At 38.2% G+C, this 24,664-nt stretch overlaps 7 protein-coding genes across 10 annotated transcripts; 3 read left to right on the top strand and 4 right to left on the bottom strand.

The window, feature by feature from the left end:
• Positions 1–408: 408 nt before the first annotated feature.
• Positions 409–2,687, top strand: LOC110158883 (ubiquitin-conjugating enzyme E2A (RAD6 homolog)). Its single transcript, XM_020923427.2, has 6 exons — positions 409–750; positions 1,134–1,214; positions 1,307–1,332; positions 1,487–1,576; positions 1,639–1,727; positions 1,822–2,687. Exons 1-6 carry the CDS (start codon positions 707–709, stop codon positions 1,948–1,950), a joined length of 459 nt encoding a protein of 152 aa, XP_020779086.1. The 5' UTR covers positions 409–706; the 3' UTR covers positions 1,951–2,687.
• Positions 2,688–2,751: 64 nt separating this feature from the next.
• On the bottom strand, positions 2,752–6,134 carry nkrf (NFKB repressing factor). Its single transcript, XM_020923504.2, has 3 exons — positions 5,761–6,134; positions 5,428–5,544; positions 2,752–5,225 (listed from the first exon to the last, which is right to left on the bottom strand). Exons 2-3 carry the CDS (start codon positions 5,513–5,515, stop codon positions 3,085–3,087), a joined length of 2,229 nt encoding a protein of 742 aa, XP_020779163.1. The 5' UTR covers positions 5,516–5,544; positions 5,761–6,134; the 3' UTR covers positions 2,752–3,084.
• Positions 6,135–8,035: 1,901 nt separating this feature from the next.
• septin6 (septin 6) lies at positions 8,036–14,953 on the bottom strand. Of its 2 annotated transcripts, XM_055159165.1 has the most exons (12): positions 14,814–14,953; positions 13,406–13,520; positions 12,470–12,665; positions 12,174–12,360; positions 11,601–11,762; positions 11,388–11,484; positions 10,671–10,839; positions 10,259–10,391; positions 9,992–10,182; positions 9,766–9,818; positions 9,480–9,526; positions 8,036–8,860 (listed from the first exon to the last, which is right to left on the bottom strand). In XM_055159165.1, exons 1-10 carry the CDS (start codon positions 14,841–14,843, stop codon positions 9,815–9,817), a joined length of 1,284 nt encoding a protein of 427 aa, XP_055015140.1. In that variant the 5' UTR covers positions 14,844–14,953; the 3' UTR covers positions 8,036–8,860; positions 9,480–9,526; positions 9,766–9,814. The 2 variants fall into 2 exon arrangements, with proteins under 2 accessions (XP_055015140.1, XP_055015139.1); XM_055159164.1 differs by lacking the exon at positions 9,766–9,818.
• pttg1 (PTTG1 regulator of sister chromatid separation, securin) lies at positions 14,821–16,734 on the top strand. 3 transcript variants are annotated; one of them, XM_055159167.1, is made up of 6 exons: positions 14,821–14,939; positions 15,678–15,761; positions 15,840–15,973; positions 16,047–16,125; positions 16,207–16,362; positions 16,445–16,734. In XM_055159167.1, the coding sequence occupies exons 2-6, from the start codon at positions 15,683–15,685 to the stop codon at positions 16,522–16,524; spliced, it is 528 nt and encodes a 175-aa protein (XP_055015142.1). In that variant the 5' UTR covers positions 14,821–14,939; positions 15,678–15,682; the 3' UTR covers positions 16,525–16,734. The 3 variants fall into 3 exon arrangements, with proteins under 3 accessions (XP_055015142.1, XP_020779093.1, XP_020779095.1); XM_020923434.2 differs by lacking the exon at positions 14,821–14,939 and adding an exon at positions 15,275–15,390 and having other exon boundaries at positions 15,656–15,761; XM_020923436.2 differs by lacking the exon at positions 14,821–14,939 and adding an exon at positions 15,323–15,390.
• A 140-nt stretch (positions 16,735–16,874) lies between these two features.
• Positions 16,875–18,001, top strand: sowahd (sosondowah ankyrin repeat domain family d). The gene has a single exon (XM_020923433.2). The coding sequence runs from the start codon at positions 16,907–16,909 to the stop codon at positions 17,879–17,881; it is 975 nt and encodes a 324-aa protein (XP_020779092.1). The 5' UTR covers positions 16,875–16,906; the 3' UTR covers positions 17,882–18,001.
• Positions 18,002–18,007: 6 nt separating this feature from the next.
• On the bottom strand, positions 18,008–19,618 carry rpl39 (ribosomal protein L39). The gene is made up of 3 exons (XM_020923437.2): positions 19,448–19,618; positions 19,073–19,176; positions 18,008–18,202 (listed from the first exon to the last, which is right to left on the bottom strand). The coding sequence occupies exons 1-3, from the start codon at positions 19,601–19,603 to the stop codon at positions 18,154–18,156; spliced, it is 309 nt and encodes a 102-aa protein (XP_020779096.2). The 5' UTR covers positions 19,604–19,618; the 3' UTR covers positions 18,008–18,153.
• Positions 19,619–20,935: 1,317 nt separating this feature from the next.
• Positions 20,936–24,424, bottom strand: upf3b (UPF3B regulator of nonsense mediated mRNA decay). The gene is made up of 10 exons (XM_020923502.2): positions 24,181–24,424; positions 23,954–24,060; positions 23,738–23,844; positions 23,550–23,648; positions 23,366–23,473; positions 23,256–23,299; positions 23,003–23,191; positions 21,892–22,049; positions 21,481–21,814; positions 20,936–21,403 (listed from the first exon to the last, which is right to left on the bottom strand). Exons 1-10 carry the CDS (start codon positions 24,277–24,279, stop codon positions 21,269–21,271), a joined length of 1,380 nt encoding a protein of 459 aa, XP_020779161.1. The 5' UTR covers positions 24,280–24,424; the 3' UTR covers positions 20,936–21,268.
• Between the last annotated feature and the right edge of the window lie 240 nt (positions 24,425–24,664).

Raw genomic sequence — 24,664 nt, forward strand, 5'->3', positions numbered from 1 at the left:
CGATACACCATTTCAAAACAGTCTGTTATAACTACAGTGTCTCAAGCCCCGTTTCCATTATAGCTGTTACCCTGCTCTGAATCTTGAGCGTCAAGTGCCCTCTAGTGTTCTCTCAGTACAACTGCAATGACTGCACATAGGAAACACTCCGCGTTCGCATAGATGAGATGTTTGGGTTTTATTCGTCCGAAAACATATTAATTCAATACAAAGTAAACGCAAATCACAAGACATTGGGAGAATTCGCCGAAACTCTAAAGCCAAGACATTGGTAAAAATAAATCAATAAATAAATAAAAATAAATAATTCCAAACCTCTAAACAGATGACGTAATTTTCTCTGGGTTGGTACAAGTGCACTGATGGGGGGGAGGCTGTATCCATAGAGAGAGACCACGCAGATTTGCAGCTAGTCTGGTATCGCTTGGCTCATTTCACTGTCAAAGACCTGGGTTATTTACAGTATTCATACATGTTATTTGTGTTGGTATTGGTTTCACAACTCAGCCACGCGTTTTTATAAGCAGTGTAGGAGCCCTCGCTGTAGTACCATGTGGTAGTGTCCTAGCAGGGACGGCCAAATATTTGACAAACTAGCCATCGTTGGCTAGCGAGCTAGCTTCAAATTATACTTTGGATAATTATAAATTAGCAGACCTCACCCGGTACAGTATATGCTGAGGCTTTAAATTCTACCACACACAAGATGTCAACGCCAGCTAGAAGACGTTTGATGAGAGATTTTAAACGGTAAGACAAAACCAAAACAGGGTGAAGCTACAGTCGAGAGCCTAACCCACAGCTAATATTAGCTAACCCAAACCAGCTTTTAGACCTGCGACAGACCGCACCGCATCACATAAGCAAGCTAATACAAATAGGAATTACACTTAAACTCTTAAACTTAATATTGAAGACAGAGCATATGGTTGGTATATTTATGTCAGGCAACGAGATCATGGCACCATGATAATGCCGCTAGTTCTGTATTACCATTAGGCTCCTACAGTACTTTTAGGTTTTTGTAAACCTCTGTTAATTCATTGGTGCTCCTATTTAGAAAACAATTAAACTTAACTCGTGTTGTTGATGCATGTTATTGTCACATATTTTACAGCTGATTTGTTTTGCAGGCTGCAAGAGGATCCTCCAGCTGGTGTCAGTGGTGCCCCATCTGAAAACAACATTATGGTTTGGAATGCAGTCATTTTTGGGTAAAACACAATAATCATTAAATGTGTAACGTTGTCTTCTTATATTTAACTCTGGGATATTTGTATAACGAACTGCTTTTTTCCATTTTCAGTCCAGAGGGAACACCTTTTGAAGATGGTGAGTCTCTTCATATGATCCAAATACATGAACATGAGCTGCAGACATCTTAAAAACATCTTACTGAAAACTATTTCTCAGCATTAACATTAAATTAATTAGAAGAAATAACTATGTACTTTGTTGTGTACTGAATGGCATTGTATTGTTACAGGTACCTTCAAACTCACCATTGAATTTACAGAGGAATATCCAAATAAACCCCCAACAGTGCGATTTGTCTCCAAAATGTTTCACCCAAATGGTATGTACAGTACAGCAACCAGCAATGTGCATGGGTCTATTACTCATTATTTCTCTTTACAGTGTATGCTGATGGCAGCATATGCTTAGATATACTTCAGAACCGCTGGAGTCCAACATATGATGTCTCTTCAATCTTAACATCAATACAGGTGACTATATAGTGTACACATTTAGTGTTTTACAGCTCTTTGCAGCACAATTCAATTTTAATAGAATTTTAACCTTATACATTTGTGTTTTAAGTCATTACTGGATGAACCAAACCCCAACAGTCCAGCTAACAGTCAAGCGGCCCAGCTGTACCAGGAAAACAAACGGGAGTATGAGAAGAGGGTTTCTGCTATTGTTGAACAGAGTTGGCGTGACTGTTGACCCCTGTTATCATTCACATATGACCACCAGTGTCTAGTCCACAACCAAGAAAAAACAATTACACAATCATAAAATGACATATTGCAACATTCTTCTAAGTACAGTATAATATACTTCTCCCATAAATGTTTAAAGTTTGTATGCTGTTGTGTTGTGGCATTTGATCCTGACAGATGCTGTTGTCTGGCAATAGCGTGTTTGTTAAAAGTTAATGTACCTTGTTATATCTGGGTTACTTGCCATATGCCCCAAGTGTTTTGTTTATTAGACTGTGTCTGACAGTTTTTGATAGAGAGACAGTTTGAAATATTTTCTGTGTGGTTTGAATTCAGCACAGTTAAAATTCATAGGGGTTGTAATCATTTTTTTGTTTTAACAGCCTTAAGAGAGGGATCTTTAAATATTAAACTATTTTTGATTATTTATTCCCTTTACAGCTTCACAAATGCCTTTGGTGTGTTTTCTTCATGCCTTCTTTTAAATCTCTTTCAGATACTGGTCAATACAATGGTCCTTAATTTACACACATCTTAGATCATTTCTAAATAGCTAAAGGTGTTGCACTTTCAAAAGTCCAAAGTGTAGCGCTTGTGTGAGGATATTTCTACTCTATTTTACACTATCAGCCACTCAGTATACAGTTTGAAAGATGTTGTCTTTTCAGAACATACAACTTTGCACTGGTAACCCATGTAACAAACTGTACATTTTCTTGTAAATAAAATAAATATAAACCAGTCACTTGTACAACATTTTAACATTTTCATATGAAGAAGATGTGCTATATTTTTTATTTATTGCTTAACCCAGATGTATTTACAGCTTCAAATAATGGATATTTTATCACAAATATTTCAATCTGGCAGGTTAACCAACATAAAACATTCTTTAAAGAGGTAATTATTTTAACTTGAAAAATATGATGCAGTTCAAGTAAATTCAACATGTTAAATGTAAATTGAAAAATCAAAGACAGGCATTACCCAGAACAATATGAACAAATTCTCTATAGATGTGTTTGACTACAGTAGTAGTTTATTTGTGCAAGTTCTGAAGTATTTTACAGAAACACAAGTAAAAAAAGAAATGCATACTCTGGCCATTACCTGACTTAAATATATTCTACTTTGTATATTAATGCAAGGCCTGAGGTTTTATAAGCTCATATCGTCCCACTTGTCCTTCCTGTAAAAGCTGCCCAATCAGCTGTTCTTTGTGTACTTTGCGACTAACAATAAGAAATCGCTGTTTTCCCTGCCCATAAGATTTGCTCCGAAGGCCATATTTTTGAGATATCTGATGGATCTGTTTGCGTTCATCATTGGTCAGATCAGAGGAAAAGCGGAGATCATCCTGCCTGTCTGAAGCTGCATAGTTACGTATGACATCCTCAAGGTCGCGCTTGTTCAGCTGACTATCTCCATCCAGGCCAAGACCTTCTCTAGAAAACTGCTCTTTTACTCTGATGGGTTCTGCAATACCTTCTCCATCACGACCCAGGCCTCCACCCTTCCATCCCATTTTGCGCAGCAGCTGGTTCCCAATATTATCCTCTTTAATTTCCTGCTTCATGTCCTCCTCACCCGAGCGGCCCATAATCTGTGATCTTGATATGGCTTCAGAAGTGCTATCTTTTCTTATGTTTGCTTTTACTACAGAATGCGTCTGCTTTAGTGTTTTTAGGGCTTCATTTGCTGCAATGTGCTTAACTGTTTTTTTAGGCCCTTCTCCTGCTGCAACAAATTGTCCTTCCAAATAAACCTCACACTTCCAGGACTGATTGGGCAGAACTGAGAACTTGTAATCAACCGTCACTTTATTAAACTGAGCAGTATCATTAATGATACAAATTGCATTATCTGAATTTTCCAGAATTACTAGATCACTTCGATGCTTATGAAGCTGAGGTCCAAAACCTTCATCATCTTGTTGACTGTTTGCCTGTTGCCTGTGAAAGTGAGACTGTTGTTGCCCATGCTGCTGGCGCATTTCCTGATTCCTTCTGAGCTTGGTTAGGGCGTCATCAGCTGCTATATGTTTTGAAGACCTTTTATTGCCTTTTCCAGTTCCCAAGAGCTCATCTTGTACAAACACTCTGCAAACCCAAATATTGTTTGGGAGCTGGTCAAATTTATAGTCTATTTTCATGCGGTTATAAGCCGCTGAATTGTTGAGAATGCATATTGCATCATGAGCATTTTCGACAACCACAAACTCCCTCCAATGTTTTTGACTGTCAGGCTCAAATTGTCCCTTAGAACTTGCAGGCTTTTCCACTGGGTTACAAAGAGCAGGTAAAAAGGCTGGGGTTGGACTGTGTGCCTGGCACACAACCATGTCTTTTAGTACTGAGTGTTTGTATTTGCGCTCCACAACACGAACCTCCACTGGTCTCAAGAAAAGTCTTACCGCCTGCTCTGAGGCACGGTCCCTCGCTCCATTCTTACTGCCTGAATACCCAGTGGAAAGATAAACCTGCTGACACCGAAGTTCACAGGCATAGCCGTCAGATGGCATTTTCTTGTTTTTTGGTAAGTCAGCTCGGGGAATGTCCTTCACGTTGACATAAGTGTATTCAGGATTTGTTTTGCAAGCTTGGATGCTTCGACTTAAGATGAAATTATAGTTTGGTTCATTATTTGTATTTTTGCATGCTGGATCCCCAAAGGCAACTTTAATAGCAGATGCTACATTAGCAATAATTCGCTGCTTCTCATCAACTGTTGTCTGAGATATTGGTGGAGACTGAAACAGAGATTCAGGTTGAGCAACGGCGGGACTTTTGTTGCTGCAAAACCTGCTAGTTGAGGGCTGATTTCTATGGCTATATCCCAGACCTGACCTGCTACCACCACCAATGCCATCATACCTCTGGGGCAGTGAAAACAAGTCAATGTTTCCAGAAGAATGGGCTTCAAATTTGGCTGTGTATTCCCGTTCTGTTCTTGCCATAAATGTAGATGCGGAGCCACCGTCACTATAGCCTAAACCTAACGTTGATTCAGAAAACTCTTGGTCCCTGTCTCTATGGAAACTCCTACCGTCAGAGCTGTAGGATGACCCTCTGTCAAAGGCAGGTTCACGTACTTGACTACTGTAGGGCAAGTGATCATACTCCCATTGTGGAAAACTGTGCAGCTCACTCCTCTTACGCTGGTCATTCTCCTTCTCATGAGCCCTCCCAGTACTGCTTCCACTACTGACAAAGGGTACAGGCTCAAATCCAGGTCTGGAGCCAAAATGTAATGCTGGGGCCTTCCTTGGTGGCTCATCTCCTGCATGAATACAACCAATTAAGCGAAGCAAACAAGCTGGAAATCAGTTGATGCTAGAATCACCTTCAAGCATCAACAACGTGACTGGCGGTAATTTTAACAGAGAATTACTTAAACGTAGTATAAACCATGGCATTTCATTGAAACAGTCCCAGTTTATCTATCTAGTACCAAAAAACGAAATGCGCAAACTTTTACTTACTGTCATCAGGGGAATAGAACCTCTTTCCAGCACTCGTAGCTTGATTAGGGTAAAAAGGTGTCACTCTGCCGCGGTAAAACCCTGCCATCACTAGGCCACGCCACGTCCAGTTTAGATCTGTGGAGGGCGAAGAGGATCATTAGAGACTATGCATTTTAGGAAGCAAGAGTAATGAGATATGTTTCAATCATAAGACAAGGGACGGTGTGAATGTCAAAAATCAAAAGAGAGTTGACTGATATTGAACGTTCAATATCTATGACTACAGCTAAGGCAGCAGTAAGTGAAGTAAGCAAAGAAAGCGTTTGTTTACTTATTAGGAAAGGTCATTACCTTCAGCCGTGCTCCAGTTGGGAAGAGCAATGATAAAATAACAATGGTTTAGAGGACAATAAACTGCTTGTCCATTTCAAATAAAACCACGCTCACGTCTGCAGGCTAGGCTACAAACACCGCTGATGTCTGGGCTAGGAATAGCATTAGGTTACTGATCTAAACCCGACACTATGTTTTTTTTTTAACTGGTCGATATCCGTATTGCCCACTTGATATTTAATTATGATGATGCACAAGAATTTATGCATAAATAGCGCGGATAAAACAACAGTTGACCATAGGGTTAAGCATCTATTCTCAGGCAGAAAACAGACATCGGTAACCGGAAATACCCACAATCCTTTGCACTAGTGTCAGAGCCATGGATCTGTGAGGTCAGAGCAGAGGAGCGTCGTCCTCCCCCCACTTGACTCCATGTGACTGCAGCCCCGTCTATGTTAGGTTTATATATATTAATTTAAAGTTGCATTATGTAACTTGCTCGTCCCCGTGAAGTGTTTATTTTGTCTGAATTATTCCACAGTACGGCATGGCACTGAACTTAAATAAATCGCATATGTAATTATAGGTGTTTTTATTGCTCACAAATGCATTATTACTGTGAGAAAGTTATTTTTAAGGAACCGAGCAGTATGTAAAACAGTCAGAAACAACAAATCAAGAATTATTCTTTTTATTATTATTTTATTGAAAATGTACAATAGAAGAATCAAACTTAAGTAACACACTGAACTGAGTTAAATGTTAAGTGGTAGGTTCGAATATTGAAGGTGATGACTGAATAAATGTAAATTTTATGACACCTAATGTTACTTCACACTCTGAAAAACATCTAAAGATCATAGGTAATAAACAACAAATATTCACTTCAATACACAAAATATATCCTTATAAATTATATAAATGCGTAAGTATACCTCAATACTGAAATCTGGGATTCAATTCACACAATTTTTTGAATAATATTTGGCAAAAAGGTTGAAGTCGCAGGTCAATTATAACTAATATACAGTAAAATTCACCATTTAAACAATATGGTACTTAAATTAAGACTGCATGTCGTCAAGGGTTGAATACAAGCGCTCAAAGCAAGGCGTGTTAAATAATACACATGCAAAAAAAAAAAAAAAAAAAAAAAGACAGCAAATATTAAAGCACAAAGTTTTTTTTTTAAAAAAAAGGCCTTTTTCATGTGACACCCATGGTATCAACAGTAACCAAACTGGCACCTCAGAGAAGTCATAACAAAATATTGCTTTGGTATGGACATGATTATATTTTTCCTATTTTACATATTGCATTTATGTGTGTGTTGTTAATGCCACTTAAAATTCTAAATATAATGCTTAACAATAAATGATAATAACACTGTATAATTCCTACATAGTGCATTAAGTGCTTTTCTCTTTGATTAAATGTTGTGGTGGTGCATTAATGTCTGTGCTGTGTAAGATGAATAGGCTTCTCATTAACAAGAGTTCAGATGACTACCGGTATATGTAATCACAGCAGATTAAAACCTACATGTGGAAAAGACATTATTGGTGCCAAGTTCAAAAGGTATTTAGGAATACCATGCGAACCACATAAGGCCATGATTAACAATTAACGATGCAATGGGGAAATAAACAGGTGCATAAAGTGAGAAAAGCAGGAAGCAGTTAAGGATGTTTGATTCTTGCTGAAGATGCTATCTCGTCTTCAAGCGACCAAGACAGTTTAAAAGAAGCTAAAGAGAGACAAAAAGACAGAAATATAGATGTTAGAGAAGCCGAGGCTGATTTAAAGTTTCAGTTTGAAAAGACGAAAGATGGATATAGGTTTGATTTTTATCTGCATGGAGTTGCAAAGCCCCATTTGTTCCATATTAACACCAGGTAAACAAATAATCCTGTGATGTTACATGATGACATAAATTGAAAAAAATTGTTAGTGCCAAGAGTTATATTATTAAGTGCATTTGAAAGAAAATCTTGAATTGCGCAAATGGAAGTTATACAAGCAGCAGGCGGTACAATACAAGAACCATTTAAGGTAAAGTGGGGTAAAGATTAACGATGTGTCCACAGTGCGTCTGGTCAGGACGAAGGACCTACTCAGTGCAGAGCCATGGATTACTGCAAATGAGAGTGAATACACAAACCAGTGAGCTGACCAGGGGAGCAATTCTGATCTTAACTGTGACTGGGCCTGAAAAACTGCAGTTACAAAACAATACATCAAAACCAAATGTAAACATTCAACCTGTTACACAAAATGAGTATAGTCAGAGTTTTAAATTTAGGGAGAAATGTATCTTTATTTTTTATCTATTGTGCTCAACACTGATACAGAAAATACTGGTCCCTGCAGTGGGAGTGATGTATGACTTTATGTGCCTTCATTAAAAGAAATATATTTAAAAGAGAAAGATACAATTGCACTGACACATTTAAAATGTCCCATTGGTGTAATAAGAAAAGTGCAAATGTGAAAGCTAATACAAGTAAGCAAAAAAACTCATGGCAGTATGAGATATAGTATAGGTGGCTCAAAGATTAGATTTGTACTATTCATGCATCCGGGTAGAATGAAATGGCATTAGAACAGGGACATAGTCTGTGGTTTAGCTTTTGATGGTATTTCTTATTTATCAATGTTATTACAATCTACCACACCACTGTAACCAATTTACTCTACCCTAAGATAATATATTAATTATTAAATGCCACATCCTAGTCCCAGTGTGAATGCTTCATTTTAGCCCACACAGTTTTGTTTATCACAAAAGTAGCCACGCATGTTTGAATTCAAAAGCACACTTCACACTATACCATGCAATATGACAAAAAGAAATTCATAATATTCAGATTTGTATAAAAAAAGCTATACAATTGCTTTTAACACTACAAAAAGCAACAACTCTTCGTAAATATTAGATTTAAGTGGTACATTCAGCAGTGAGAAGCGTTGCCCAACAGCTTCCACAAAACAAAGGCATGTGGAGGGTTACACATGAGGGTTCAGGTGAGGGTGAAGCTGGGGAAAGGGAAGGTAGGATGGGGTAGAAACTCATTCACAGCGATATGGCCACAAGCACCTCTACAGGAATCCTTCACTGAAAATAAAACAGAATGCCTGTTAATGCTTTCTTTGTTAATTGGACACACAAGATGTGAGTGGATATTTTAGTAAACTGAACGATAACCTTCACAGTGATGTAAGGAATACATCATTTGCAATTGGCCAGAATAAATCAATTGCATTTTCAAAAATCAGTCTTGAGTTAACAGAAGCTACTGGCCCTCCCAAGTGGTTTGACGTGAATATCTTTCTCTCTCTGTTGTATTGAGTGGATTGAAGACAACAAGGGTCGTCATATGGCTATGACATCAAACACAACATGTCATATCAATAAACAGAAAGGCCCAGAGGCAGTTTTCTGCTAAGGTCTGACCCATTAGTCTAAGCTCAGTCATGAATAGCTCTTTGTACAAGCCCAGATGAGGGTGGGGAGAAGAAAGCTACATAAAAGGATCATTGTGGATATGGGGAGGCAGAGGGCACAGTACTTCAACATGTTTGGTGTATAAAAGTGGATAAACTGGTTTATTCAGAAGCTGACACAGTGATGGCAAAGTCTGTAGTGGCCACTGTTTTAATATACAGTACACGTTGTGGTAAATTCTACTCAAACATAATGTATTTCCAAAGCAATTTTTGTCATGACGCCTTACCAGAAAAGATGCCTCATGCAGCATGCATCAAGTTTGGAAGAAGTTAACTGGAAAACATTATGAATGCAATACAGGTTTACACATGCACTCACAAAACATATTAACTTTTATGCAAGGTGTAATCAAAACCACAGTTTATATGAAACCAGCTTTAAACTGAAATTACTGAAAAGACTTTAAAAATTAGACCTCCAAAGACTGTAGACGGAAAGTGTTTAGAAAGCAGTGTTCAGACAGAGGTGGCTGTGGAGAAGTACATTCAAATTTAAGTAATAAAGACAGAAACCTTCTCAGTGCAAGTGTCGTCTTCCTTTTTTAACAGGCACCGAGTCACATCAGCTTCAACAGAAGACCAGCACAGAATTAAAAGAGAAAGTACCCAAAGTGCAAGCACCACATATTGCAATCACGGATTCATTGTTTTGCTCTTGATAGCTAGACAGGAATGTCTCAACAACTCTAGTATACTTGTAGTGAGAAAGCCAGATGCCAGGGAGAAACGCCATACTTACTTTTTCCTCTCTTTGTCCCTCTTAAGTGTGGTAGATGCCCCTGCCTGCTGGGCCTGGTTCAGCAGTAGCTCTGCCGCAGTCTTTTTCTGTTTGAACATGTTGAGCTCATCATCCAAAGACTTCTTCTTTTCCTCCAGCTTCTTCTTCTCATCTTGATGGAGCTTCTTCAGGCGGTCAAACTTTTCATGTAGCTAGATAAGATGACAAAATAGTACAATAGATTTAAAAACTGCATTATAATTAAAATTAAAAGTGCAACAACTATACCTCCTTCTCAGCTTCCTTGAGCTCCGCCTCTTTCTCCTTCACTCTCTGGACAAACATCTGCCTCATTTCTTCTTCCTTTTTCTGTAGCTCACCCATAAACTCATTTCGCTTTGCCTCATAGGTTTCCTGGAGACTGCAGATGAGAATATATATTTACATAATACTGGGAAATATATATGATTATGTTTTCTATGATTATGTTTTTTCTATGTTTATTTTATAATTCATGTGGCATCAGCAGAAAAGTGGGACATTCTCCAAAAAAGTAGGACGAGGGACAGGGGCCTAAATGGCTGTGTACAAGCCACAGAGGGACAGGTGGGTGCCCTATTTATTAACCATCTCTATAAAGCACTAGAATTCCTAACAGCATTTCAGTGGGGTGCACAAAAACAGAGTACTGCCATGTTACCTAAAGGGTTTGCTGTCCGGGTCTGTATCTTTGAAGCCCATCTCTTCCAGTTTACAGCGGCGGTAAAGCTCATAGTGACGTGCATGTGTCTGCTCCCGCAAGTCCTCCATGTTTACTCTGATCAGCATTTCCCGTAGTTTAACAAAGTCACAGTGATTCTCATTTTCCACTGTAAACACACAAAAATCATAATAAAACAAGTTTATGAACAAGAAGATGGTTTAAAAAATACATAGGAGGAGATACCATAATAGGTAGGGTGCCATTGTATCTGATGATTGGCACAGATAATATGGAGTAAATTTAAGTTATTATTAGCCCATGTGCATGATATAACCATCTTTCTAGGCTGTCATTGAAATACTCAATATGGATTTTTAGCTTTTGGCTGGGGTAACAGTACACCCTCCACACAATCAATATTACAGTTAGCTATTTACAAGGGTTCACAACAGAGAATAATATATCACTAACTTGATACTGATGGACTGACATTGCTCCACAGGCAGCACTGAAATCAATTATTGGGTCATATTCGGTAAAATGTGTTGACTAAAGGCTGCAGATAGCATGTATTGTGAAGAAAAGAGGCTACTAACTTTGGTTATGTAACAAATTACCAACTCATTTGTAGTTACTGCGGCTGCCTCCAAGTATGAAATTGAGTGGGGTATTTTGGATGGGACAGAACCTCCCATCTCTTTTCATAGAACTTACCCTGCACTGTCCCCCAGGGGTACTGCCTGGCCTTCACCATCTTGTTCCCAATCTTCACCTCCTCTGTGCTCCCCACCACAGCAAATGGCAAATGGCTCTATTGAATTAAGTAGATAGGAAGAGATAAAACCACAGATGCGAGTCCCCATTTACACAGAAAGAAACAAGCTCTCTATATATAATGTCTTAACAAAGAATTACATGTTATCTTACATTCATTGTAGAGTTGATCTCAGCCACAGACTCGTCATCAGTGGGGAACTGGTAGATTTGCACTCCATTGCTGACCAGCTCACTGGTGATTTTGATTTTGAACTTAGCCAGCTCACTCTTAGAGATAGCATCAGACTTGGCAATAATGGGAATAATATTAACCTGTAAGAAATATGCAGAAAACAGCACTGATAGATAAGTGGCATCAATGCAAAGTATTTTTCAAACTTCAAATTTAAAAATGTTTGCCACATGTTACACTGTACTTTAGAATCTTAATGCAATGTGGTCATAACACAAAACTAAAAGTGAGTAAACATTGATCGATGGATTGAATCAAAAATCTTAATAGAACAATATAAGGAAAATTTGCAATTTTTTGTGATATTCCCCAGCCCTGCCCCTTAGGTAAATCTGTAAATTCAAGATCATGCTGCACACACAGCGATCCATGCAAAGAAGCTGTAAGCTAAATACATTCTGAATTATATACACCCCAGAATGCACTTTATTCCCTTCATTAACACATCTACTTTCCTTATCCAATATGTCAGCAATGTTACAGAGGCTTACCTTACTATCCAGCTTCTTCATAGTGACCAGGTCCAGAGACTTGAGAGAGTGTCCAGTAGGTGCAATGAAGTACAAGCAAGCGTGGATGCGGCTGTCATGGTAATTGTGTAGCGTTCGCTTGATTTTCAGCTCTTCTTGAAGATATGCTTCAAACTGTGCATCAATGAATTCCACAATGGGTTTGTAGCTACAAATACAAGTACTTAATATGAAAATGGTCTTTGTATAAACAGAAACAATTACCCAAACAAACAAATGTTTCTCTGTGTTTTGTAAATTGCAAGTTGAACTATTACCTGTCTTCTTTATTGATCTGGTCCCCAAAGCCCACTGTATTGACTACAGTGAGTTTCAGACGCACATTGCTCTCCTGCAGTTCATAGGTGTTTGACTTGAGTGTGACTCCTGGTTGGTTGTGCTGCGTTGGGTCACCTTCAAACTTTGTGTTGAATAAAGTGTCCATTAATGTAGATTTTCCCAGACCAGTCTCACCTGGAAAAAAATTAATATTTTCATTTACATAGCAGAAATCCGTATAGTAAACTAAAAATGTATTTAATTGTTTGAACATAATAAAATGGTTTGAACCCAATACCACGTGGACTTTTCTGCTTTTCTGAGCATTTCTTGCTCAGATAAGGAGAAGAGTCTACTGCTTCAGACAGGATGCCTCAGCAGAAATGAGAAGTTTCAATTATAAAAAATGAGCTAAATCTGTCATACTAACATCAATCAGATAACTCAATTATAAAGGTTGCTCTCTTTTTTTTCTATTTTTAATCCTTATGGCCTGTACTGCAGGCCAGGCCTGTTGGCCCATTTCTGACTAATCTGAATCTTTCTAAATGCTCATGCTTCCCTTTTGGATGTTACACAGTCAAAGAGATCTTTCCTCTGTAGCTCATAAACCAAGTGATGTTATTTTAAAAATAAAAAGTAAAAAGTAAATGGTCCTGTCTCATTGGTGCATTGTATAGTTCCAATTCTGAATACTCATATCACAAAAAATGTTGATCACTGAAATTTACTTCATAGCTAGAAAGATTACTGACTGATAAATTCCACATGCCTGTTAGTGCAGCACAGTGAAACACAAAAGAGGACATAAGCTGAGCTAAAATAAAAGTCATGCTTCCTCAGCCCAAACACTGACTGCATCTTATGACTTTCACTGAACCAGAGTTATCTTATGACCTGAGGAACAAGGCACATTTCATGCATGATGTACTCACCAACGCAGAGGATGTTGAAGCAGAACCCATGGTTTACAGACTTGTTGACCAGCTGGTCGGGCATGCTGTCAAAGCCAACATGGCCTGACAGGGGAACTGCACGAGCACCTTCACCCTGTGGATGTGAATATCAACACGTTATGATTTATTTTGTGCCTTTCAGATAGCATGAACCACATCAAAGATTTTCTAAATCATTCACTTCAGTTGAGATCACTTCCAGCTGAAGTAGCTAACTTCCTGTTTCATGAAATGCTGTTCACACACCACATGTTTACATAAGGAAATAAATTATGGTTACAAATATTTTACTTATCACTTAGATTTCTTTCTTTTTCTTTTTTAAGTTGTAATAAAGCATTCTCTGTGTGTGTAGAGAGGTCCTTACTGTTGAGTGCTTTATGTGTGAGTGGGCGTTTGGTTGGCTGTGAGCATCTTCATCTTTTTGAATCCACTCTGTACAGACTACCTAAGTGTGTGGCACTATGTGATGTAGGGGTGTATTTAAAGTAGACTGCATTCAACAAAAACAGCTAGATCTCAGCCACACCGCCATTATGTGGTTTAGGCTACATAACTGTTGCACTCCCTCTAAAAAATAAGTTTGAAATAGCAATCCATATAAGGTTGTCAAAATTCTAATTAAGTGAGAACTGAGCCTTGACAACTGACAACTTTAGAGTAGTAGAGTAACAAACACAAACACCCAGGAAGGACTGCATGCGTGGGCTTGCAATTTGCGTTATTCATTTATCAAACTAAAATTGCAAGCCCAGAGGGTTTGTTAATGAAAATATTACAAATATGTGGAGTGTAACATAGCAATGCGTTCGTAAATACATACATAAGAACTAGACAATAGATTTTCCAACAAAACGTCAGACAACGCCCGAAATGCAACTAACGGGACAGGAGACATAGCGGAAATGAGGATCTCCATTGAATTTGAGGTGTTCACAGAAAATATGAATGCACAGCGCTCACGCGGTTGTGTAATAATATGATTAGACTGGTAAGTATGACATGGTCATTGAAAAAGTCATAATGCACACACAAGGTTCATTTTAGGCATTGCACGGCCCAGAAATCAGCCTTCCTAGAATCACACCACATCATTTTCTTTTAAACGATGAAATTCACACATATTGTGACATATGCAGCCCGTTCCTGAAATAAACTGAACACCCGCATATCATGTATAGTTTTATCATAAAATAAATGCTGATTAATGTCGCGTTATTTTTATTCATTAGCTTACATCTCAGGTAACACACCGATGCTAGCCTCCGCAAAATTACTCAGTAACGCGCATTACGGGGGCTGTTAAAGCAGTGTATTTTAGCTCCATTGTCATTTAAAGAGTACTCATATTTCACGGGAAAACTGCACAGTACAATCATCTACTCACCGCTTGCCTTGCTATCTCAGTAGACGCCATGGTTGTCGCAGAAGGTTCAGATCTCGGCCGCTGCCTCAACCAGAGACGCTGCACCGCTCAGAGGTTACGCTCAAAGATGGCTCTTTCGGAAGGAAGGTACCACTGCCAACATAACTTCAGGCTAAATCATAATTGTAGGAAAGTTTAATTTTACTGTAGTTCCTGGCTGTTGAAGATGAATAGTTTAGATGACTAAGAATTGGAAATCCTACAACAATTCTACTTCCATCATAATAATTCATTTCTTGTGATATTGGAGCCATCCATTTAAGCATATATAGCTTATATATATTTATTTCACATTGATTTTATCTATTTATCACAATACAATCAATATAAAACTTTTACTTATTAAAACATAATAACACAAAAAAAATAAATAAATTCATATCCTTATTTTTGTCCCCGCCCATTGAAAGCTCACTTCCGTTAAAGCGACCAATGGGAAAAGCGTGGCTAGTTTAAAAACGCGCCTGCGCGGTCTCTTGATTGTTTAGTGCAAGTTTCGTATCAAAACATCATCAATACTTTGTCGATGAAAACTCAGGTACGGTACTGTTATCTGTCCTTGTTTGTTTATATTTTAAGCATAATAGTCAGTCCAACAGTCCGGTAACATGCGGTAAACGGTTAAACGCATTTTGTTAGATTGTTGTGTGAATTTATGCCCAAAACTTACCCCCTGAAGAACATAACTGCTTAACCTTACCTGTGTACCTGAATCCATGCCATTTCTGTTAAGCACAAGTCTACACTAAAATTTTATAATGTTATGATAAGTAACATTTACTTACGTTGACTGTACTTTACAGCTGTAAAGCAACTATTTTTCAGATAATATGTCGAGCATCCTTTTTGAACAAGAAAATGCTCGCCCTCAGCCAACGGGCTTGAGACAGCGGCTGCAGTCAGCTCCAGGTGATGAGACCACCTTTTAGTGTGCTGAGGTATACGAACGAATATAAAGAAATTGTTTTAAATTTTGTGTCATTTCAGGTAAACTGAGAACATCTGCTGGTGCCAAAAATGTCCATGCTCCTCAGCCTGGACGAAAAGCTTTGGGGACAGTCAACAAAGTACCCAATAGTACCCAATCTATACATAATGTACATAAACAGCTGAAGCCTCAGGTAGGTTGCATAATGTCCATAATACCAGCTGATCTTTTTAAAAAAAAATCTAAACCCATTTTTTTTCCCCCAGGAAACACCGGTGAAGGTTATTCTAAACAAATCAGACAAGTATCCAGATATTGAGAAATTCATCCCGTATGACTGCTTGGGTACTAGACCTTTTCATTAAGTGATCGCATCTGTCAGTGTGTTCAAAAGGCCAAAGTGTTTGTTTTTTTGTTTTATTACAGAATTTGAGAAGTACTCTCTTCCTGAGGATTTGCTCCCTCTGAGTAAGCTTGCTCTTCCTGGACTGGCTGAGTTGCCACAACCAAGTCTTCCTGATGAATCGCTCATGTTAATTCCTCTTGCTGACATGTCTCCAGTTAAAATGCCAAGACAATTGGGTAAGGATGAAGTAAATGAACACATGAAGTCTAGAAGTTGTCTGCTAAACTGGACACTAAACTGCACTCTTGCACTTATCAGATTTCTGCTCAGAGTTTGACTTTCTTCACACACTGGATGAACTGATTGTAGACTTTCCTCCAGAATCTGATCTCTACTAAGAATGAATTGATGTGTGCTTTTACTTGTTTTTGTTGAATAAATTTTACTTTACTGTTTTTTGTTTTTTAAATGTAACTTCCTGGTTCAAAGCCCATACAGTGGTCACGTGACTCAATCTTTGCACTGGTTTTGCTGATTACACTGAACTTTGTCTCAGTTCCTCTTGAGAAGGGAAGCTGTCATTAAAGTTATATTCTTTGCTCTGTCGACGACTTTGAAGTGCAATTAATTGTCTACCATTGGAGTTTAATAGTACTCGGGATAAGTTGAGCTTCATGACGTGAGTATAGCCTTACAATATGTAAGATGCCATTATTGTGCAAAGACTTTGAACTGGATATTGGACAAAATTTTTGAGTCTCAAAGTTTTTGACCGCAAATATGTATGAGGGCACGGGAGATTGTACTGACCAAAAAACTGCCGGCCTTATAAACGCCCACGGCTCTGAGACTCCAAGACAAAGCAACGTTGTGGAGCGACTGTCGAAATATGGGATGCAGGTCATGCCCATGCCCATGCCCAGTGCTTTCCAGCGTAGGACGAGGCTACAGAGGCAGCAGGAGGTCGACAGCTGTGAGACTGTGCAGAATGTCCCAGAAAGGACGTCGATTTCAGCGACAGTGCGTAGAAAGTACTTGAAAGAATTGATCAATAAATCACACGGTGGATTTAGCAGTGTTTTGTTTCCTCAAACGGATAGAGGGTCTTTACAGGAAGACCCACAGGACGCAGACTGGGCTTTGTATCCAATGGAGCACGCCTGGATGCTTTCTGCCGTGGAAGGAAACTATGGCACACTTATAGAATTTGTATCAGAAGACCCCTATCTGCTGACCAGAAAAGACTTCATCAGTGGTTACACTGTACTGCATTGGCTAGCCAAAAATGGACAGGACGAGACCCTGCTTCAACTGTTAAGTTATACTCAGAATTTGGGGTTGAATGTCAATGTGAACGTTCGGGGTAGCGGGGGCCTCACGCCTCTGCATCTTGCCAGCATGCATGGGCGATATATGGTCATCAAACTCTTGGTTGGGGCATTTAGCGCCAATGTAGATGCTATGGATTACAACGGGAAAAGAGCCTGGCAATATCTGAAGGAAGACGCGCCACTTGAGATGAAGGAGCTCCTCGGGACATGGGATGAAGACCACAGTTGCAATTATACCAATAATATGAACAGAAACAATAACTGTGTAGATATACTTGATCAAAGTATTTTGGACTTCGACAATTGTGAGGCACAGCAAGTCAGCCACTTTGAAACAACACAGACTAGAAAGAGTTTAAGATTGGGTTCATTCAGGAAACTGCTTCAGTCATTCACATTAATTGTAAGAAATTCAAATGAGTAAAACAATGTTATAAAACAAGGTACTCTTAAGTTATCAAGCACATACATTCATTAATTCTATGTCTATAAACAAGCAAGGTACATTCTCCATTGAAAACTTAAAATAAACAGTTGACAACAAGGTGTGTGTATTTTCATGGTTCTTTTATTAAACATGAGCATAACCGGAGTATCTGTACAAAAACATTGCTGCTCCAGGTAATATGGTCACTCCCAGCATATGGAGGTTCTGGCAGCTGTTCAGAGAATGCTGGGATCAAGGAACCCTCATGTTTACAGGCCGAGCTTGGTCCTTCTCCAGTGTCTCCTCTTGGAGTTGTACCTGGAATAAATAATAAATGAGTTGCTGACAATGTTTTGGTCTTAGTCAAGATGATCATAATATGTCCTTTTTTATATCAGCCATGGAGTGTCCACATCACTGATGGTGAACTGGAGAAATACTCCAATGGAGAAAAATGCTCTCTGCAGGGTTAATGACAGCACTCCACAGTTGAAGTGCTGCAATTGCAGACCTGCATTAGATCATAGTCAAGTAATCCCAAAATAACAACATTGTCATCTTCACTTGTCATAAACATTAGGCAAGACAGCTAACATGACAAAAACACGCTAGTGATCTTACAGGAGTGCATTATGAAATTATGGACTTACAGCAGTGGTTTAACTTTTTAGGCCAAATATTTATTTAGATGGTACTTGTCTTAAAAACAGGTCTAGTTCAGGACTATTCTAATGCTAAACCAGGCATTAAATGGCACTACACTACAGACTTCCTGTACTGATTCTCCCAAAGGAGAATATACTAGAAATTAATTATGCAAGTATTTGAACTGTAGACAAACACGAGCATCTCTTGAAAGAATTCACCACAATTTGAGAACAACTCCATTACAGTATTGAGCAATAAGTTCAACACAATAAACCTAATGTGAGGTTGTTCTTTTTTTAAAATAAGAACTAAAATACATTTTAAAAAAAAAAATTACAGTATATACAAATTCTCCAGCTTGATACCAAGACAAACATTGCCCTCATGTTCTGAAAGGGGTATTCAAGGTATTCAAGGATGAGCTGATGTATAAAACGTTTAAAGAGTTTAATTTCAACAAAACTATGCATAATAATAATCCAAAAAACAAAACAAAAAAAGTTTAAGTGAATATGACCCTTCACCATTACTGATGCTCACCTGATTTTGTTGCCGGTTTTCATTCTGATCCACTGGGGAATGGGTCTGTTCTGTTTCTGCTTTTTGGCGAGGAAGCGTTTGATCCTGAATGTCTTGTGAGACGACTGTAAAAAAACAAAACAAAATCAAAGTGTTCAGACTAACTACACAGGCAAATCTTAGACAGTACAAATTAAATAAGACCTCCGTTGGTTAATACAGCGGAGGATGCTAAACAGCGACGACAGAAATTTCACATGTTATCAGTTTATTAATCGTCAGTGTGAAGCGCATATAGAGGTTTGGGTGTTCCGCAAGATTGGTATTTAGTTCTTATCATATGTGGACAGGTTAAACTGCTCATATCATTAAGATGTTTAAAGATTTCGTATTTACCATTTTGCCCACAGCCTCTTTCCCACTATGGCGACAGTCAAAGAGAAAGAAGGAAGTGACGTTTTCGGCTTTAACCAATGAGCGGCCACGGTTGTAATGCGTTGTCTTCCGGTAGCGCCCTCTGGTGGTACTTAAATTGTAACTGCATGTACACATGACGTCCAAATAAATTAAATAGAGATGTTATAAGTTTTGGTGTACTACTGCAAAATAAAAAAAGAACTCTGTGTAAACTTAATATTATGTCTTGCCAAATTTTACATACACAAAATGTAAAATTCAGAAGTGTCCCCCTAACTTTGCTTGTTTTAAAAATGAACTCAAATTATATGTAAAAGTTCTGAAATATACGAATGGACGTAAAGCTCAAAAAGTGTTCTCCTACATCTATGAAATTTCCCTGGACTTTATGAACTTAGGCTGAATGATCTCTATTCCCCTTGATATTATCCTTTTGTCTTCCTAAATGCATTTTTTTTTTTTTTTGAGAAATGTTTTATTACTATTGTATTGTATTGTTACTGTATAATATGTTGTGTTTATGTTCCCTCATCCCAACACATAACTGCTGATGACACACACACACACACACGTACACACACACACAAAATTGTGCAAATAAATTGTGAAAAGAGCATGTAAGATTGTGCAGTCTTGTGTAGGGTGACCAGAATTTCAAAATAAAAACTGGGCATCTCTGTTTTTTTGGTTTTGGTGGTTTGTAATACTGAAATTGTTAAAGAAATGTGTAATTAAGGAAAATTGTTATGCAGAGACCATTCATGACTAACATGTGAGCCAGTATAGCAATTTTCTTTGTATTTTGGTTGTTTTTACTCCAATTTTCTGTATTTTACCTAACCAGATGTATGCCTCTCTTTCCTGTTGGCAGGCATGACATTGATCAAAAATAGGGACACCTTGTGCATTTCTTGTAAAAAACTAGGACAAATCAATGGTTTTGGATAAATCTGCTGAGACACAGGACAGAGGGCTCAAAACTGGGACTGTCCTGGGTAAATAGGGTCACCCTGTTCTTGTGTCAAAATCTGAGGGACTTCTCTCGTTGCAATTTTTAAAATTTATTTATTTATTTTTGCTATATGGTCATTCGCAAACACGTATTTCTGTATTTTGGTGAAACAAATGCAAAATAATTTATGCTTCTCTTTAGTGTTGGTGGTGATCAGATTGGTCAAAAATTGTGATAGTCCGGTTTTAGTTCTGGTTGAGAGTTGATATAGTCCTGGTTTAGATCAAATTGGTCAAAAATAGGGACACCTGGGACATTTTTTTGTATAAAACTGGGACAAATCACTGGTTTGAATAAATCTGATGGGACTATATATAATATAGTATCATTCTACAAATTTCACCTAAAATCCTCTTCTTGAACAATGTAATATAAAAATAAAGCTGTACTGCATCTGTGGTACAGCATAAGGTGTCATTGCTAAAGCTGGTCGGTCCCAAGAACATGATATTAGATTGTGTGTTCTAATCAAGATTTACTTTTATTGTAATAATAAGACAAGTCAACTTCTACAAATGTTGTCAGTATATGTTCTGTACAGTTGGTTACAGACTTGAAAAAGGAGCAGCATTTGGGGATTACAATAGAAAAGGCCATTGCTGGATTAGTCTAAAATTATCTCCTGAACACACTTTCATATAGTTTTCCATCAAGCAGCAACAAGTGCTCAGATGCAAAGTCTTGGAATTAAATCTGAACATAACAAGACTAATTAGGCGAGATTGAAATGATGCTCAGCCACTAATAGTGCTGACATATTTCTACACAGATGCTGGATGCTATGGCCCTCAGTCATTTCCTTTCTCCTGGACCCTTGTGGTTTCAGAATCGGCCTTCTTGTCTGTAGGGTCAGCAGCTCCAGTCACAGCGGAACGATTGCGGCTTCGAGCGCCAGGCTGGTACAACTGAATAGCTGGACGGTCCTAAAGTACAACAAGAGATGTATGAGAAAACAATAGGTTGCTACTAAATCAATATATGAATAATGAAGTCTTATGACCTTGTTCCGTAGCCGTTCTCTTTTAACACCATCCTCCTTCTTGTTTTCTTTGGTGGATTTTTCATTGTGAGGACAGTCTGTCGTGTTTACTAACTTTTTCTTTTCTGCGCCATGCTCTTTTTCCCTTTTAAACTCATCTTCTCTCTTTTTGTAAGCATTTTCTCCATCTTGGCGCTCTCTCCGCCTTCTGCGCTCATCATCCTGACGCCTGAGGCGCTCCTTTTCTTTTAGTCTCCGTTCTTTCTCTCTGTCTCGCATCTCTCTTTCTCGATCCCTATCTCTGTCTCTGTCACGATCCACATGTTCTTTGTATTCTTTTCTCCCTTCTTCATCTCTGTGTGTAAAACAAACAACCATTATTAATCATTTAAATTAAACTTTAAAATATTAAAAATGGAAAGTAAATTTTACTTTCTGCCTCGATCCTCTTTATGGTCATGGGTCTGACGTCTCTTCTGGTCAGCAATTACAACTGGTCGGTCTTCTTTATTTGGCCTCTCTGGTTTCTTGAGCTTTTCTCTAGATTTTTCAGACTCTCCATCATCAGAACGCTCTGGCTTTTTGAGTAACTGCAATGTGAAAAGACATCAGATGGCAAATTAGCTTTTCTGTCATTTAAGAAGCACCCGAAACTGTCTGGCGGTGGCACGTCCACCTGTGTGGGACCAAATGCAGTGGACCCGAGAAACGAGAATGTGAGAGGTCAGTAGCAGCAGAGGTGGACACTCGTACCTCAGGTGAGTCTGTGGGAGCGGACTGCGGGACAGATTGGACCGGGAGCGAGAAATCTGTGGGTCTGCTGTGGGATGGGAGTACATGAGACAGGCACTGGTCTTAAATGAACACAGCAGAGCGTTCGGAACACAAACCCGGTCAGTTCTTTCATGGCCCATACAAAATTCTATAGTCCTGGTGCCTCTGCTGGTGTGTACTTGCATCGCGGGGCTCCAGAACTGTTTTATTTTCACATATGTAACTTTTGCCAACACTCCGCTTTGCCGCCTGATAAAGCACGGGCAGTGCTTTTAAATGCCACAGCGGTCACATATTGGTTCAGATGCTGTCACCATATATGTACTTGTACATCCCTCTCCAGCCTCCAGTAGCGAAGTACAGCCCTACCTGGACACGCCCACTTGCGCTTTGCGCCAAGTTTGGAGGCAAGATACGGCCCATAGAGTTAATGATTTTTATGCTGTTTTCTTGTGCCAGAAATATTAATTGAAGACTTGATCTTTGAATAAAAATATGTTTGACAGGTTTGAAAATCCCCAAATCTGGTAATCTGGTCAGCTCTGTATGCTGTGCTAGCAAAATACTAGGTACATTGCTGAATCAGGTTGCATGTGTGAATGGGACTTAACAATCTAATTTATGCAGATGCAACAAGTCCGCTAACAGTAAGAACGCATGTTTTTCTACGTATTTCAGAGCAATAAAAACATCAAAGAAACATGCTTTAATTTTAGAGTACTTTTTGGCCTGTTTTGTGGCAGGCTTTTAAAAAAAAAGTAGTACATGCCTTGATTTTAGGTTCATCTTTGACTTGGTCCTTGTCTTTCTCTGGAGTCTTTTCAAGCCGTTTCAATTTCTCTGTTTCTTTGCGCTTTTTCCTTTCCTCCTCCCTCCACTTTCGCCGCTCTTCATCGCGAAGACGCTTGCGCTCCAGTTCTCTTCTTCTTCTTTCCTCTTTCTTTTCCTCCCGCAGTCTCTGTTTAATTTATTTAATTATTATGATTGATCAAATCTTTATATGACTAAAATCTTTACTTTACCTGTTTGTTCTTTAAGAAGTCAAGCAGAGGAGTTGATTTTTTTCCTAGAGAACATAATAACTTGCATTATATAGTTCAAAAGCCGTAACACAGAAACACATTGAACTCACCAAGTTCTTTGGATTTTGCTTCAATCTCCTCCAGCAATGTTTCAGGTGTGGATATCAGTTTCTCATCATTTCCATTGTAATAATCAAGAAACTTTTTGTAATCAGGATCTTAAAATATGAATATGAACAGCTATTGTAACAACATTAACATTAAACTGCTATAAATGCTGGTTTATCTGCTTACCTTCTATTATTGTTCCACATTTGGCATCCTTTTTCTTAGTTCTTTTTTTGGCTGTTTTTTGAAAAGGAGCAAACTCCACAATAGCAGGATACTCCTGCCCTATGTAGGAGAAATAGCGTATTAACACTTGATGAATACAGCACATGTTCAAGTAAAATGAAATGAAATATTAAGAATGTTTAATATACCTTTGCTATCAATAAATACATATCCATCAAACCGATCTCTGAACAACACAATGTCTTCCTGATTTTTAAAGTTAATGTAAGCTCTTGCAAAGAGATGAGGGTACAGGCTGAAACAAATCAACAGTTTTACAAATATAAAATTAATAAATAGTAATACATATTTGTAATGAATATTTATATAATAAACAAGTATACAATGCATTGCAAGTATTATACCTGGTGTCATTTGAGAAAAACTCCATATAGTCCACCTCAGGAAGTGGTTGCAACTGTTCCTCTAGCTCCTCCTTGGTGATAGTTGGTGGTAATCGTCTGATGATGATCTAACAGAAGTTATTTTGGATTATTTTACAAATATAAAATATTAATCCACTGAATAACAAGTTTGCAGAATTATTGGATTAGATTAACACGTAGCTAAGTAAACTGCTAACAACTTTTACCTTTGTCATGGTCTCTTTCTTTTCCTTTGACCTCTCAGACTTTTCGCCATCTTCAGCCCTTATGTCCTTAGGGCGAGCATTTTCTTTATCTTCCTTCATAGTTGCAACAGTGAAGTACTTTACACCTTAGCGTTAGTTAAATCATCTCACGCCTCACTCTTGTTTACTTTCTAGCTCGTTAGCCGTTAGCAGCAGTTGCGATAACAAACTTCCTCAGTGACGATGCCTGTAGTAATGTACCCCTGCCTAAAGGGGGCGTCATACAAACGTAAAATAGTATCGCTGATTTTCAGATTCATCAAGTGTTATAACAAAAAAAATTAAATTAAAATAAATAATAATAATAATAATAATAATAATAAAAACAACAACAACAACAACAACAACAACAACAATAATAATAATAATAATAATAATAATAATAATAATAATAATAATAATAATAATTGTAAATGACTGATTCTAATTTTCCAGTTACTTTCTA

Source organism: Boleophthalmus pectinirostris, unplaced genomic scaffold (assembly GCF_026225935.1).
Source record: "Boleophthalmus pectinirostris isolate CB_2022bp ecotype Guang Dong unplaced genomic scaffold, ASM2622593v1 HiC_scaffold_23, whole genome shotgun sequence".
NCBI lineage: Eukaryota > Metazoa > Chordata > Actinopteri > Gobiiformes > Gobiidae > Boleophthalmus > Boleophthalmus pectinirostris.

Bases quoted from the DNA above. Each gene is read 5' to 3' on its own strand.
- LOC110158883 (XM_020923427.2), top strand. From the start codon at position 707: ATGTCAACGCCAGCTAGAAGACGTTTGATGAGAGATTTTAAACG. The intron at 751-1,133 runs GTAAGACAAAAC...TTTGTTTTGCAG, and splicing joins TTGATGAGAGATTTTAAACG to GCTGCAAGAGGATCCTCCAG. The intron at 1,577-1,638 runs GTATGTACAGTA...TTCTCTTTACAG, and splicing joins CAAAATGTTTCACCCAAATG to TGTATGCTGATGGCAGCATA.
- nkrf (XM_020923504.2), bottom strand. From the start codon at position 5,515: ATGGCAGGGTTTTACCGCGGCAGAGTGACACCTTTTTACCCTAATCAA. The intron at 5,226-5,427 runs GTAAGTAAAAGT...GTATTCATGCAG, and splicing joins GTTCTATTCCCCTGATGACA to GAGATGAGCCACCAAGGAAG.
- septin6 (XM_055159164.1), bottom strand. From the start codon at position 14,843: ATGGCGTCTACTGAGATAGCAAGGCAAGCG. The intron at 10,392-10,670 runs GTAACATGGCAG...TCTCATCTGCAG, and splicing joins CCGGACAGCAAACCCTTTAG to TCTCCAGGAAACCTATGAGG. The intron at 10,183-10,258 runs GTATAGTTGTTG...CATCTTATCTAG, and splicing joins TCAAGGAAGCTGAGAAGGAG to CTACATGAAAAGTTTGACCG.
- pttg1 (XM_055159167.1), top strand. From the start codon at position 15,683: ATGTCGAGCATCCTTTTTGAACAAGAAAATGCTCGCCCTCAGCCAACG. The intron at 15,762-15,839 runs GTGATGAGACCA...GTGTCATTTCAG, and splicing joins GCGGCTGCAGTCAGCTCCAG to GTAAACTGAGAACATCTGCT. The intron at 16,363-16,444 runs GTAAGGATGAAG...TGCACTTATCAG, and splicing joins TAAAATGCCAAGACAATTGG to ATTTCTGCTCAGAGTTTGAC.
- sowahd (XM_020923433.2), top strand. From the start codon at position 16,907: ATGTATGAGGGCACGGGAGATTGTACTGACCAAAAAACTGCCGGCCTT.
- rpl39 (XM_020923437.2), bottom strand. From the start codon at position 19,603: ATGTGTACATGCAGTTACAATTTAAGTACCACCAGAGGGCGCTACCGG. The intron at 19,177-19,447 runs GTAAATACGAAA...GTTTTTTTACAG, and splicing joins AAGAGGCTGTGGGCAAAATG to TCGTCTCACAAGACATTCAG. The intron at 18,203-19,072 runs GTGAGCATCAGT...TATTTATTCCAG, and splicing joins AAAACCGGCAACAAAATCAG to GTACAACTCCAAGAGGAGAC.
- upf3b (XM_020923502.2), bottom strand. From the start codon at position 24,279: ATGAAGGAAGATAAAGAAAATGCTCGCCCTAAGGACATAAGGGCTGAA. The intron at 24,061-24,180 runs GTAAAAGTTGTT...AACTTCTGTTAG, and splicing joins AGAAAGAGACCATGACAAAG to ATCATCATCAGACGATTACC. The intron at 21,815-21,891 runs GTAAAATTTACT...TTTTACACACAG, and splicing joins AAAGAGGATCGAGGCAGAAA to AGATGAAGAAGGGAGAAAAG.